Source organism: Telopea speciosissima, chromosome 4 (assembly GCF_018873765.1).
Source record: "Telopea speciosissima isolate NSW1024214 ecotype Mountain lineage chromosome 4, Tspe_v1, whole genome shotgun sequence".
Lineage (NCBI taxonomy): Eukaryota > Viridiplantae > Streptophyta > Magnoliopsida > Proteales > Proteaceae > Telopea > Telopea speciosissima.
Genome location: NC_057919.1, coordinates 65,455,607 through 65,470,481, shown reverse-complemented (window position 1 = coordinate 65,470,481; position 14,875 = coordinate 65,455,607). Strand labels below are relative to the sequence as shown.

Here is a 14,875-nt window from a genome sequence, read left to right as displayed (position 1 = left end):
TAATATCTTTCTCCAAGCCCAAGAAACATCCCAAGAACAAGTAAACACAAACAATCACAATGCTCTTCTTTCTATAAGCAATATTCCAAATAAGTTTAATTACCCCCAACAATATTTGAATCCTTTACTCTACGGCCCTAAGCCACCTTCACCTTTTGAAAGACAAACCCTAACCCAACTCATTGGGATAAAGAAATCCAGAAGAATCTTGACCTTTCCAAAGACAAGAGAACATAAGAAAGTCATCAATCATGGAAGTGACTAAAACCTGGAGACCAAAAACTCTAGACCAATAAATATAAGAATTTTGTACCCATACTTGGACCTTCAAAAGAATACTTGTTTCTAAGATTCCATCCGCAAATAAATGGATATTTTTCTCAGCATATGGAAATGCTAGCCCTATAGCATAAAAAAAATATATATAATAGCACCTCAGCAACTCAACAAATTGGGGCTCACTGCATATTAATGCTGCATGGCAAGCATTCCTCTTGCATCAAACCTCAATAGCACCATGCCCTTGGCTGTTTTAAATCATTCCCCACTTGAAAAGTAATTAGTTGTTTCCCACTAAATTCAATTTGCCCCTTATTCTCCACTTAAGCTCCAATTGGTTGCAAGGGAAATCAAATCAAATCAATACTAAAGTAGAAATTGTAGTAACCATTACTAACTCCAAAACATCACAAATTTGACTATTAAATTTCATTTTACTTTGCAATAAATTCCTTTGATTTGAAAAGTAAAATACATTTACGATGAAAAGTAAACTTACCAAATTGGTATGAGTGTTAGATAAGTTACACAATGATAATTGCAAAACTTTACTTTCTCTTTTCAGAAGTTATTTCAGTTCCTTCACTTACAACCAAAACAGAAGAATGAGTGTATATGATACTTTAGACTTTACACTATGACATTTTTTATTTTTATTTTTTTTTGGGGGGGGGGGGGGGTGTGTGGGTTTGGGGGGTCTGACAGAAAAAAAAGATCCCACTTAATACTTAACCTGAGCATTATTGCTGGCTTGGAAACAGATCACCCTCAACAAAGAAGGTTCATGAGGGTTAACTTCAATAGCTACATGCATAGCAAATGAGAGAAACATTGTACCTCGTTCTAACTTTTTCATCATTCAAACAAAAACTTGGCTTTCTATTTCAGCTCAGTTAATGCCATTCCAAGAACACAAGCAACCTTGTCAGCTTAGGAACGAGTCAACCACTACCAGTTTTCAACCAAAAAATTGTATAAGAAAAAGGACTGTTCTAAAGTTTTTTTTTTTTTTAAATAAAAATCAAAATGGCATCTCACCAAATATTAGAGGTGCCACTTTGTAACCCAACATCGCACAACATATAAGCCCCTTCTAGGAATTTCATTTTCCCCCCTAATAACAGAAAGATGCAATGTCACCCTCAAAAAAATATAAAAAAAAGTGCCAGCCATATCTGGCATGAAGAAGAAATGGGGGAGACAAAAACCTGCCAATCTCCATGTCTTGCAATTCCTGGGCAGACGTGGTAAAAGAAGCATATCTAAATCAGATCTTGGGGAACACGCGCTACATTAGCTTTAGTAAGATGGAACCTATGCCATGTCAGAATGTCACAGCTGCTTTACGGATAATCTCTCTGAAAAGAAGAGAACAAAAAAATTTAAGAGAATTTTTTTGGGGGTTGGGGAGGGGGGGTAGTTAGTCAATATCAAAGACACTTCTAAAATCCAGTACAGTAGAATCTGATCAACATAAGATGATAAGAAATCTTCTTAGGATTATCTGCAGCCCAAATCATAAGATCGTCTTCCTAGAACTATCTGCAGTCCGAGTAGCACACACCAGAAATGGACTATCAGCAAATTATTAAGGATAGATGGTACATGTACAGTACGTGAAAACCAACCATTCGTTTGGTCCACCAGGAAGACCGTTGCAAGCACTCAACCTTGAGTTTTCCCTAAAACACTCACATGGTTCTGAACCATCAGAAACAATGAAGCAAAACAAAATTCAATTTTTCGACTTGGGAAATGTCCTAGGTGGGGCCATCGAATGGCAGGTCACAATAACAACTGTACATGCCATGTATCCTCATCTTGTGCTCATACAAATGATTCTTCTCTTCAGTAACCAAAGCATAAATCTAACCATCCTAAAGTGGAAGAAAAATTGGACTTGCTACATACTTATTAGTTCATAAGTAACAATCATTGAGGTCCCATAGAGTGACATATTCAAAAACCGGGGTCCAAACCCTCTGTAAAAGCCTCTCCACCCATCTTCATGAAGGAGTGCCTTTGTTGTCTTCATAACTGAAGGTCTTCCAACACCATAATTATCCAGGACCTATAATTATAGTACAAAACTACTTAGTAAAAATATGAAAATCCAATTTATAATTGTTTCACACTTGCAAACAACACCACTAGTCCAGAGAGACCGCAGCTAAGTTTCATGAGTATAGGATTAGACACACACTCAATCTTATAGTCCAAATGACAAAATTTAAAAGGAAATGAAAATAAAAACAGAGATGAGATTCACCTGAAGTCGTGTCTTTATGGTGTCTATTGGAGTAGTGAGTACTGAAGAACAAGCACCAGCCACAGTTCCTGCAGTAGCTTGGACAGTCACCATCTCCATATGTGATGGTTTCTTCTTTGCATCGTTTGTATAGCCCAAACTCCTAAAATCATGAGAACAAAAATTATAGATAAAACTAAATCATTAAAAACTACTTTCCATAAATCATTATCAGCTATACCTCCAAATGACATGCTGGGCAGCACCATATGCACCCCACCAAAGTGCAGAGGCGGGAGATTGGGTCACAACTGTTAACCCAAAACCTCTATACATACCACGAATCCCCTCAGACTTCATCACTTTATGGATAACATCAAATGGCCCAGTACAAACTGTTGTTCCCGGAAGGCCTTGTACCATTAGTCGTTGGCAAGTCTGAGAAATACATATAATTGAAATGAAATGAAGATGGAATTTATCTGATGAAAGAGAGAATAGAAGAAACCGATTTGGATTGAATTTTCTGTTGGCATTTCATTTTTCAAGATTTTCTACCATGCTTCAGGACAATCTTTCATGTCTCACAATTTTAGAACATAAAACACAAAAGAAACAAATGAAAAAAAAAAAGACAATCTTTCATGTCTCACAATTTTAGAACATAAAACACAAAAGAAACAAATGAAAAAACAGACAATCTTTCATGTCTCACAATTTTAGAACATAAAACACAGAAGAAACAAATGAAAAAAAGAAAAATAGAAGCAGCTAAACTTACCACATCTAAAGGCACATAGTACACACAGGAGAATAGATTTGACATCATGCCTGCCACTCCATTTGCAATACCAACACGTGTTGCTTCGGGAATATCTAAACCTTCAGTGTACTTCAGCATCATATCTTTTGATACCTCAAGTGAAGTTAAAGCCAAGACCCGACCAGGCAGTGATCCAACAGCAGAGGTACCAAAACCTCGGAAAATACCAAGGATACCATCATTCTTCAATATACGCCTGAATACTGAGACTCCACGCATGTGTGCCAGTCCAGATCCAGCTACTTGCATTCTAGTTTTTACAACTCCCGTTGGATGTAGTAAGGCCGATTGAGCAGTAAAGAGGATGGCTCCAATGACATGGAACCTTGACTTATCCAACCTTAAGTTGAAGCCCATTCACAAAGGGAAAGGAATAGAAGCATAGAAAGAGTTAATTTGAGTAATGCTGATCTTTACATATCACAAAGACAGAATTTGAAGTAAAAATAAAGGGAACAAAAGAACAATCTGGTCAAGTTTTGAATAAAACAAAATGATGAAAGTCTAATAGGCTACATAGGAAACAAAACAAAAGGCGGCAAATTTAAAGAACTCCTATTAACAAATAACAAATTGTAGCAATCATCCTCTAATACAACTCAATCACTTGATCTGTTGATCATGTTGCCCAAATGGATGTGGTCAGATCCTGACATGAACCTGTATATCACTTGGTACCATCCTTTAAAGAAAGAAAAAGTTTATGAAATGATGATACAGCTTAATCTATTAGAATTCATCCGAGCAGATAAAAAACGGGCCAAGTTATTTTAATCCATTTCAACCAGTAGGTTACTGGTTAACCAATTTGATCAACTGGGTGGACTTTGTTTTGTCACAATGTACTAGATGTCGGTCAAGGATGGGGTCCACCCAATAAAACCTCTGTAGCTTACAACATGGATGGTGATGCAGGCTGCTTACACCGTTATTAACAATATTAAATCAATTCCAGAGAGGTTCAAAGCTTATTTGAAACATCACCTGAATTTTCCCCAAAAATGTCAAACCAACAGTTCCTAATTTAGGAAGAAAGACACAGAAGCAAAAGGCAATACAATGTTTTTATTTAGTGATAAAGGAGATCGACATGAAAATGATTTAACTACTCATAAAAAGAGGGGGTTGAGAGGAAGAAAAGGAAACCACCATAACAGAAGGCATTAAAATGCTTCAACTACAATTGATCCCTTTGCACATTTGGAAAAGGAATGATTTTTGAATCTCAGTTTATGTCAAATGCAGTTTTGAAATCTTTCGAAATTGGGAGCTGATGATACTCATACAGTAAGGTAGTGATACAATAAAAGATCCAAAACTCATTATTATGAACTAGAATTATGTTGGATTTGGATTTTATGTTTTGTATTCTATAGTGGTTCACATAATTAGTATTAGGCTTGGGTATGTTTGGGTCGAGTTTTGGATCCATTAAATATACAGGGGTAAAATTGTAATTGTGCAGGGATTAGGTTTTCCTATACATATATTGTCTGTGGGGAAAAACCTAGACACAACCATCACATTGTGAAGTGGAGAGTGTTGAGTGTTTTTCTCGCTTAGTGAAAATTTTCTGGTTCATTGGGGTGGATCTAGGCATTCGTGTCGAACCATGTGAAATTCCTCACGTTATATGTGATTGTTTGCTTGATTTCTTCCTCGTGGTTGCACATTCATTCCCAACAAGTGGTATTAGAGCAAGGTTTGACAGATCATCACAAGTGGTGCGTGGAGATCTATGAAATGGGCGGTGCGCAAGAAGAGCGAAAGGAGGTACACCTGTAGGTCAGTTTTTTCTTTGTGGAAGTGTGTGGATCATTTTTCATTCACATACAAGGAAAATTAGTTAAGGAGAAACACTGTATGATTCTAAAATAAGATTCTGTTACGTGAGGGAGAAAGGAAAAAAAATAAAGAAAGCCACGATTTGAACAGTATAGGAGAGAATAGTGGGAGAGTGTGGGAACTTGGCATGGAGCCATTGGAAAATAAAGAAAGAAAAAGAAACAAAAACCAAACAATCAAGTAGGTTCGGTATAAAGAAGAGAAGGTATGAGGAAGATAGATAGGGACACCTACGGTGAGTTTTGGTTTGTGTTTGTTTGATTCCCCCCCCCCTTTTTAGAAAGTGGGTGTACTGTACACACTAGAAGGGAAAAAAAAGATTGGGTGGAATCCAAGACGTGAAGAGTTTGTTCAAGGGTAAAGTTTGCGATTCCAAGGTTTCTGATACTGCGGACGTAGTGGATCATGTGAATCGGGAAGATTCCGCTCCGTTGGTGTAGATCGTGCAAATCCGTGGAAGATCAACCATATACATTAAGGTTGATGGTGGGCACAGAGGGCATAGATCGGATGATTAATCGGATGGTGGTGAAGGGTTCAAGTTTTTCTAAAGAACCTTTCAATGGCCATAATAACTTCACCTTGTGGCAACAACAAGTGAAAAATATTCTTACACAGAATGGGATAGTCAAAGCTCTTAGGAAGAAATCAAACAAGCTGATCAAGATGACAAAAGATGAGTGGCTAGAATTGAGGGACCTAGCGAATACCACGATCCAGTTGTATCTTGCGGATAACACTCTACATGAGGTCATCCGAAGGAAGTCTAGGTAAAGTTGGAGAGTAGGAACAAGTCCAGGTCATTGACAAATCAACTGTTTTTCAAGACACAGTTATTTGGCCTTTGGTTGTCAGAGGGGGTGAAACTTGAGATGCACTTGGATGAGATCAACATGATACTGACAGAATTGTTGGCTCTAGTCGTTAAGATCCAAAAGGAGGAGAAAGCAATTCTCATTTGGCTTTACTACCTCCTTTATTTGATCACATTGTAACTACACTACTGTTTGATAAGGATACTCTCAAATTTGATGACATTACTGATGCTTTGTTGATGAATGAGACACAACAGAAAATAGCACTGAGGGAGCGTCAAAGGAGGGTAGTGCCTTGGTTATAGGTGGTGGTCAAGGAAAAGGCAAATCAAATGAGAGACATGAATAGTCTGGCAAGTACAAGGGTTGCTCCAAGTCAAAAGGTTGCAAAATAACTTGTTATTATTGCGATAAGGAAGGTCATTAAAGAGGAATTCTTCGAAGCATAAGGAGGATAAAAAGGAGATTGAAGATAAATCATCTAATGTTGTTATTGTGGAAGGGTCCCAGAGTGATGGAGATATCTTTCTTACTACTTCATCCGATATGGAAATTTCAGATATGTTCAGTCAGGGAATCATTATCTGGTTGCCCATTTCATATGTGTTCAGTCAGGGATCAGTTTCCTACAATCATACATGTGATAGTGGTACAGTTAAAATGGTAAACAGTGTTAAAAGCAAGATTGAAGGGATTGGAACTGTACATATGCACATGTTTGATGGGATTGTGTGAACTTTGATTGGAGTAAGGCATGTACTGGATCTAAGGAAAAAATCTGATTTCACTGAGAACACTAGATTCTAGAGGTGTTTGATGCTCATTTGAATGTGGAGTTCTCAAGGTCGTTAGAGGGACTATAGTTGTGATGCTTGAACGGATGATTGGGATTCTGTATAGACTTGCACGGAGTGTCGAAACAAGTGGAGCTAACGTTGGAACTCAAGCAAGAAGTACAGGTGAACGATGAAGGCTGTAGGATGTTAAGGTTGCGAATATATCCAGGTCTAGAAAGAAGTGGGTGTGGGTCATGCCGGTTGGTTATGTATGGACAAGCAGAGACAATAGTGGAGTTTGCAGAATCAACATCACCACCGATCTTCTTCAGGGTGGCATGTAGAATCCAAACCAAGGTGGAGATTGTGAGGTTTTATGTCTAGTATTTTGTAGTGGTCCACAAAATTATTATTGGACTTGGATATGTTTAGGTTGGGTTTTGGGTCCATTACATTTATAGGGGTAAAATTGCAATTGTGTAGAGATTAAGATCTCTAGGGTTTACTATACATTGTCTATGTGGGGAAAAAAGCCTATACACAAGCAAGGGAGATCACATTGTGAGGTGGAAAGTGGTATAGTGTGTTTTATTGGCTTAGTGAAAAAACTCTGATTCCTCGTGCTGTGTGTGATTGTTTGCTTGATTTCTTCCCCGTGGTTGCACATTTGTTCCCAACAAATTACTGTTAAATATTGCAGAAAACCTAAGAAGAGTTTTTAAAATATTTCAAACATAGTGAAGGGAGTAGTGGTTTATTAATCGAGAAAAGCATTTTAAGTTTGGGCATATCAGTGGAAAAACGAAAATACACAACCATTTTAAGCCTCAACCGTGAGAAGAGAACATCATCCTTGATTAATGTAAATATGTAATGCATGTTTAGGACTTAATAGCAGGCGAGCGCATCGCACTTACAGGCGTGATAGCCCCAATGACTGCGCCTGGAGGCTTTCTCCTGGAGACACCCCTCCAGCAAGTTGAAATCCATTAAAATCCAAAGGGGGAAATCAGATCAAGAGTAACGACCATACTGCAGGCGATAGAAATCCAATTCAAAGTTCAAAGACAGACGATAAAGAAAAAGCAAAACCATTTATTGTAACTTCTACTCTGAACCGAAAGAAATAAAAAATAAGAAATACGAAATAGAGAGAGGTGAAGTGACGAATCCGAGTCAAAGCTACAAGGCTAAAATTTATAACCTGATAGTGCAGATTGAAGAAGGAACTTCGCCAGAAACAAAGACTTTATAATACAAGAAGAGAGATGGAATCAAGGAGGGAAGAAAAGCAGGAAAACAGAAACAACCTGTCCCAATTGATGTCGGTCTCAGACAGAGCTAACTCCGTGGTTGCAGCAGCCTCAACTTCCACAGCCATCGGCTTCCCGCCAGTTCCTTTCTCCGAAGACCAAATGCCAACGATGAAGACGACCACAACCTCGGTTTTAGCAGAGCTCCACGAAGCTCAGAGATGATGGTTCTCAGCTTCTGCTGCCTCGTTAGAAAATAATTTGACCGGTTGAGCCAGAAGAGGTGAGAATGTTCCAGGCTTACAACATCAGAGAGAGACCGACACACGAATATTTGGAATTTAAATACCGATGCTGCGATGGACTGATGGAGTCGACGGTCAGAGACTTCAGAGGGGGAGGCAAGGACAAACACCAACAACACACGACGGTGTTACTTGTACTGGAGACAGGGATTACGTGCTTCGCTTTTACCCTTTTAGGGCAAGTCCCTTCCAATTTCTCGTCAATCTCTATGGGTGTGTCGGTGTGAGGCCCCATTCCTTTATTCCTTTGATGCCCAGCCGCAGATTCTCTCCAGTCCCTTGAACCCACGGGTGAAATAAAAAGGAGAGGGTTCCACGGATCAGGCTCATCTTCAGAGAGCCTAGCGCCCAGGGTACTGTCAGGGGGCATCCAACGGATGAGTTATATCGCACATATCTTGACACATGTCTAGGGATGTGTGCGACACAGTCCAACGGCTGGCAGCACGCACCCTAGGCGTGCTGGGCTCCCTGGAGACGAACTAAATTCGGGTTCCACCAGCGTTGTCGAAAGATTGGACATAATCTTTGGATAAAGAGAATGCCACTCGGTTGTGCAGTGCACATCGCCCCTGCACCTGACACAATGGCGCGAAATGATCGCCACACCCCTTGAACCCCAGAAATGACCAAGGGTGTGACGGTTATTTTACACACTCATGTATTAGGGCATAGGCGGCGTGTCTGACACAATTGGGTTGCATTCTTACATCTTTCTTTTGTTTTTGTTTTTGACATAATCGGTCCCCCACTATTTTAACACTGCACTATTTCCATATGCGGGCTTGGTAGATTGGTGCATGGTCAGTTGGCTATTCTGGCTTAAGGTAGTCGGACTAATTTGTGTATAATCAAATTTTAAATGGGCTAATTGATTGTTTGGGCTATAAACAATCTTTGAACGTTTTATAAATGGACTATATATATTCGGCCAAAATGAGATTAAATGGGTTAATCGGTTTATAAATGGTCAGTATTTGATCGAGTGATTGTTAGGCCATTTGTACTGGGAATGCCCTATTATTTATTGGTCGGTGCTTGAGTCCAACACATTTAGTTATCAATCAAGCCGATTTCAGGCTCAAACGGTCGAATGAAATGGGTTTTGCCAGTGTAGGCCAACTTTTGCCACCCCTAGGTTCCACATCCCCTTTGTTTCACCAGTACTTCTAAGTGACTGGAGAAGAGGTTTCTTGCCTCGTGGTAACCCAATCCCAATGGTGCATTTTGAATATCAAGCATAGAAAATCTCAAAAAATAGGTAGGATAATATATATATTTATTTACATAATAAGTAAAAGAGAAAAATCTCTCAGTCACCAATGAGAGGGTGGGAGACATATTCGTTGAGTAGATGCCCACATTTTATCTGAGGAAAGAGAGTGTCAATGTAGACTTTATGACTCATTATGTTAGAGGGCATGAAAGGAATCCCCACTCTGGCATCGTAGGGACCATTTATCTATAAAATTAATCTAACATTTGATGAAACTAGGATGCAACATTAGATATGAGATTAATATTCTTAAAATAAAAAATTTTATATTGTATTTGACATTGAAAAATCTTCTCATAATTAGATGATAATGTAAACAAGATATGCACAACATGCATGCATTGATAAGAATTTTTCCATTAGAACAATGTACATATCATCATAATTTGTTTAAGTGAATTGCTACCAACTCTATGTGCTAAGTAACATGTCCCATGTTCTCTAGACCGGCATGTTTAAAGGGTACCTTTTGATGAGTTTCCTTTGTGCATTTTAATCTACCACTCCAATATCAAGTTCAAACAAAATGTTGCAGTATCTATGCTCCTCATCTCGTCCCCCAATCCATTTATTCATCAAAGATAAAATGTTAAATCAAAGGCTTACAAGATTTACCAGACTAATTACTTTTTGCTCAAAACCCCACTTGGTGCACCAAGAGAAGAAAAATACTGAAATTTTTCTTTGTCCCCCCCCCCCCCCAAAACCCTTTTGTTTTCTTAAAAAAAAAAAAAAAACTCCTTATCTTGAGATGAAGAAAAGGTAGGAGTTCAAAGGCGTGAAACTCTCTTGGTACTCTTTATGGTCTTATCTAATCTGCCATTTAACCTGCATTTTGAAGATTTCCATTTAAAACGTATATAATTCTAGGGAGAATGTTCTGGTCATTGCGCCCACCTTCATGTGCCTGGGCGCAGCCTGCGCTACGACACAGAGAACAGCGCCCCATAATTCTATATCTCCTTTTTCGTCATGTTGACCCTTTGTCTATGCTTCTCTGGTCCATCTCTTTCTCCTTGCCCCACAAAACTGCATAGAGTCCCACTACTATCAATGCTGACCCCAAAGCACTAAAACCATAAAATTGTGAGTTAAGATGTCAATCGCTCTTTTACAGATATCAATATGCACGATCAATATTCAGTCGGGATGCAAATTTGGCCTAAGCACACCCCAAGCTTGAAAAAGATTTAGGTTGGGCTTTTCAGCCAGCAAAGCTGAGATTTTCAGGCCCAAGGTCACGTTGGGTCAGCCTGGTCAGGCCTAGGTTGATGGCTCAATCTAAGGCCAGTCCAACTCGGCCTGGCCCTGTACATATAAATATATCTGGAAAAAAGAACACTGTCTAGTCGTGTGCAGCCTGTACCAGACACAACACCTCTGAAATGACCACCCTGCCTCCTACAAAATGAAAACCCCATTGGTCGATGCGCCCTGTGTGTGCTCCCAGTGGCCCTTGCGTTGGTGCAGGGGACATACAATCGGTATATATATAGAAAAACTTGTTATCATCAAAGTGGTGAACTTAAAAATTGTTACCTTATTTTAATTGTCCCTTATCTTTTTCCCAAAAATTATTTAATGCAGTATATAACGTAAGGATAAAAAAAATTATTTTTAAAAAGTTGAAAGTTATTTAATACATATTTGGGGAAAGTTTTCATATACGGCTGTGTAAGCCGTGTATGTGAGAGGGTGGGAGTTTCAAGACATTAATTAATGGTGGAGGTTTTATGACTTTTCCAACTCTTTGTGAGAGGGGACACGACCGTGCATGCTTACATGGTCGTGTATGAAAACTTCACCTTTTAATAAAGTTTTAATGTGAAATGACAGGATTTAACATCATTGAAAAAAATGTATTATACTAAAAGGGCAAAAAATAAAATTACAATCTTGTTGTAACAAATCTTGGTTACAACAAGATTTTCCCTTATATATAATAAACATATAAGTATGGGAAAATCTTGTTATAACCAAGATTGGTGAAAAAGAAAATTATAACCTTACTTTTTTACCCTTTTTAGTATAACACACACTTCACCATTTTGGTGACGACAAGATGCACTCTATAATTATACATAATTACATCCTACGTACATAGAGATTGTCAAGTCCAACCATAGTCAATCAGGGTCGGACTGGACTGAGCTGAAACCAACAAGGCTAGGCCTGGGCTAAGATATCTTGGCCTGATCGACCTCAGGCTGGGCTGGGGTTTTAAAAAACTCAGGCCTAATTGCACCCCTACTTAATATTCACTAAATTTAGCTAAATATTAAGAATGAAAGGAATTATAAGAAAGAAAATACCTTCCCATGTATAATTTCTCACTCAATATTGCCCAACCTATTAAAGCCACAATGACTAGCACTAGTGGGTTGAACATGGAAACATAAAGAGGACCTCTTTTTTCTATACACCATGACATGATGCAAATTGATAGTGAACCCAAGGCTCCCTGAAAATCAAGAAAGTCTGAAGATTAGAAAAATTGGAATTGATGGGAGAATAAGAAAATAGGATCTTAATTTCAGTTTATGAAGCTTACATACACAGTAAAAAGCAGCAATGAGTCTAATGTGGGACTTTAAAGACCATCCAGAAATATTGTGCTCCACGCATATTCCAACGACTCCACACTGAGTGCTACCCATAAAACATAGTAAAGCTGTGCTTGAGTAAGGAGCTTCAAATGTCTTGCTCGTTTTAGCCTAAAATTATAAGAGAACCAAGAAGGATTAGGATAGAAATCATGGATTCAATCTCTCTCTCTCTCTCTCTCTCTCTCTCACACACACACACACGTTATCTTTCCACATGTATGCTCATTCCAGGTACATGTGAGGGTGGGGGTGTTGTAAGTGTCTTCATATACCATTGGGCTCTATATCTTATAGTTTGAGCTTTTTGTGTTGAAATCTAATATGGTATCAGAGTGGTCTTTAGTCCTCCCCGCATTATCTTTCCACGTGTACATTCATTTTGGCTACACCTGAAGGGGAGTGTTGGAAATAGTCTCACCTTCCACATGTATACTTATTCCACCTACATGTGAGGGGAGATGCTGGAAAGAGTTTGCAGCTACACCTGAGGGGGGAGGGATGTTGGGATTGGGTATGTCTTGTATTCTATAATGGTCCACATAATTATTAATTGGGTTTGTATTTGTAATTGGGTCACGTTTTGGGTCTATTACATGTAAGGGGGTAAAATTGTAATTATAAGGGTGTAGAGAGTTTTTTTTTTCTTTTCCAAAAAATAGTGGAAAATCTCTGGTTCTCTCGAGTGGATCATGGATGTAGACAATCTTGTCGAACCACTGTATATTCCTTACATTGTGTGTGATTGTTTGCTAGGGTTCTTTTTTGTGATTGCACATTCGTCCCCAAACGTGAGGGGAGAGTGTTGGAAAGAGTTTGCGACAACCCGTGAGGGGGAGTGTTGGAAATAGTTCTAGCTTTTGGTTGAGTTGGAATATAAAAGAATAGATTGCTCATCAGTCTGAATAACAATGAATTAATAAAGGAAATGAAGAAAGTAATTGATATTAATAATCCTTGGACTACAAACCATTGTGCCCAAGAGCTGCAAGACACAAACAAAAGCAAGGGCCCCAAAAACAAGTTGGATTCACTGCTAGAGTCTGATCTCTGCTGCATCCTCTTAGCATATCTCCAATGGATGTTGGATTTCATAATGTTGATGACCCTGCCTTTGTAAAATGTCATTAACATGGCACCACCAATACATAATATTGTTCCCAACACATTAGCTTGCCCTGATCTCCTCTTGATTCCCACTTTCTCCAATCTTCAAAAACCATAACATTCAATAAAAGTAAAACACATTTTACTCAACAAAGAAATTAATTATTAAGAGGACTTCAAAATATTAAGCAAATAAAAAGAATAGAACTAGTAGGATACCCAAAAGGAACAGCTATGATGAAGGTGATTGCTGGAAGTAAATTGCTTAATGCAGATGCTATTGTTGGTGTTGTATATTTGAGTCCAAGAATAAAAAGACACTGGTTAAGGGTTGCCCTGCATACACACAAAGCAATATATATATAAACTCCAATTCATTTTAATGTTGTCTATGGTTGAACAGTCTAGTTGGTGCTTAGAGATAAAAATAAAAAAAAAAAACTAGCAGGAAATGAAACTCACCCAAAAATGGAGCTTAGGAAAATCTGACAAAGAATTTGTATGGTGACTGTAGACATTGAATTTTGTCACCCCCCGACGATGATGACAACAGGACACGGACAGACATCGGTATCTCTCTCAAGAAGGACTCTTGTCCCTACATCTAAACCAAATCACCCTAACATCCCTAAAATGACTTATAAGACCCTTTTATCAAATGCTGAAGGAGGTACTGCTCACCCTCCCCCACCACGGCGGTCCCACGGCGCCGTGGATGCCTTCCCACGGCACCGTGGGTGCATTCCCATGGCACCGTGGGGATGTGTACCGGATTTCCACGACGCCATGAGGGGGTGTGACATCAGCCTGCTGACGTCACCCACCGCGCCATGAAAAAGTGTCCACGGCGCCGTGGAGGACTTATCTAGCCAGGAGAGAGAGGGGACCCCTCCCTATAAATAGGAGGGTCTCCCCCCCTCATTTCTCAAGCTTTTCTCGGGTAAGGAGACCCTCCAGGGCTTGTTTTGCCCCCTTTTCACCCTCTTTTCCTCCGTCTTTCCCTTTTGAGTATGTGAATGAGTGGAGTTCTTCGACTTGGGTAGATCCTTCAGTTACCCATCCAAGCATAGAGCGATTATGCTCTTGGGTATTGTTATCCCGTCAGTGTACGGATAACGAAAAACCCCCTTCATAGCCGTTATTCTATCTGTATACAGATAACGAAAATCTCTTATATAGTCGTTACTCTGCCCGAAGTCTGAGTAACAAAACTCATCTCTTATAGCCTCATTCTGTCCGACAAGAGAGAGACAAGACGATCGTCCATCTCCACCTGAGCCGTGGGACATCACATATTTTGCCCTCGGTGTGCTTTCATTTATTTCTTGCATTTCTAGACGGGTATCTGTCTCTTTCCCTCTCATTATTTTTGGCATAATGTAAACAATTAAAGTAACTCGTTTTAGTGTACATAGTAAATGATTTTTCTTTCTTTGTCATGATTAGTGCATCATAACTTAGCCTTACATGTTAGTATAAGATATATTATTAAGGAAGAATATTCGAAAACCAGCATCTAGTAGAAAGATCGATTTATCCGGGCGA

The 14,875-nt window shown here is 39.0% G+C and overlaps 2 protein-coding genes across 3 annotated transcripts; both read right to left on the bottom strand.

Annotated features, from left to right (window-relative positions):
* Positions 1–1,274: 1,274 nt before the first annotated feature.
* LOC122658604 (solute carrier family 25 member 44-like) lies at positions 1,275–8,419 on the bottom strand. 2 transcript variants are annotated; one of them, XM_043853629.1, is made up of 7 exons: positions 8,097–8,418; positions 7,704–7,818; positions 3,307–3,690; positions 2,769–2,963; positions 2,549–2,690; positions 2,191–2,350; positions 1,276–1,637 (listed from the first exon to the last, which is right to left on the bottom strand). In XM_043853629.1, exons 3-7 carry the CDS (start codon positions 3,597–3,599, stop codon positions 1,612–1,614), a joined length of 816 nt encoding a protein of 271 aa, XP_043709564.1. In that variant the 5' UTR covers positions 3,600–3,690; positions 7,704–7,818; positions 8,097–8,418; the 3' UTR covers positions 1,276–1,611. The 2 variants fall into 2 exon arrangements, with proteins under 2 accessions (XP_043709562.1, XP_043709564.1); XM_043853627.1 differs by lacking the exon at positions 7,704–7,818 and having other exon boundaries at positions 1,275–1,637; positions 2,769–2,965; positions 3,309–3,690; positions 8,097–8,419.
* A 3,791-nt stretch (positions 8,420–12,210) lies between these two features.
* Positions 12,211–13,848, bottom strand: LOC122659551 (WAT1-related protein At1g09380-like). Its single transcript, XM_043854653.1, has 4 exons — positions 13,793–13,848; positions 13,550–13,666; positions 13,194–13,433; positions 12,211–12,334 (listed from the first exon to the last, which is right to left on the bottom strand). The coding sequence occupies exons 1-4, from the start codon at positions 13,846–13,848 to the stop codon at positions 12,211–12,213; spliced, it is 537 nt and encodes a 178-aa protein (XP_043710588.1).
* Positions 13,849–14,875: the final 1,027 nt, after the last annotated feature.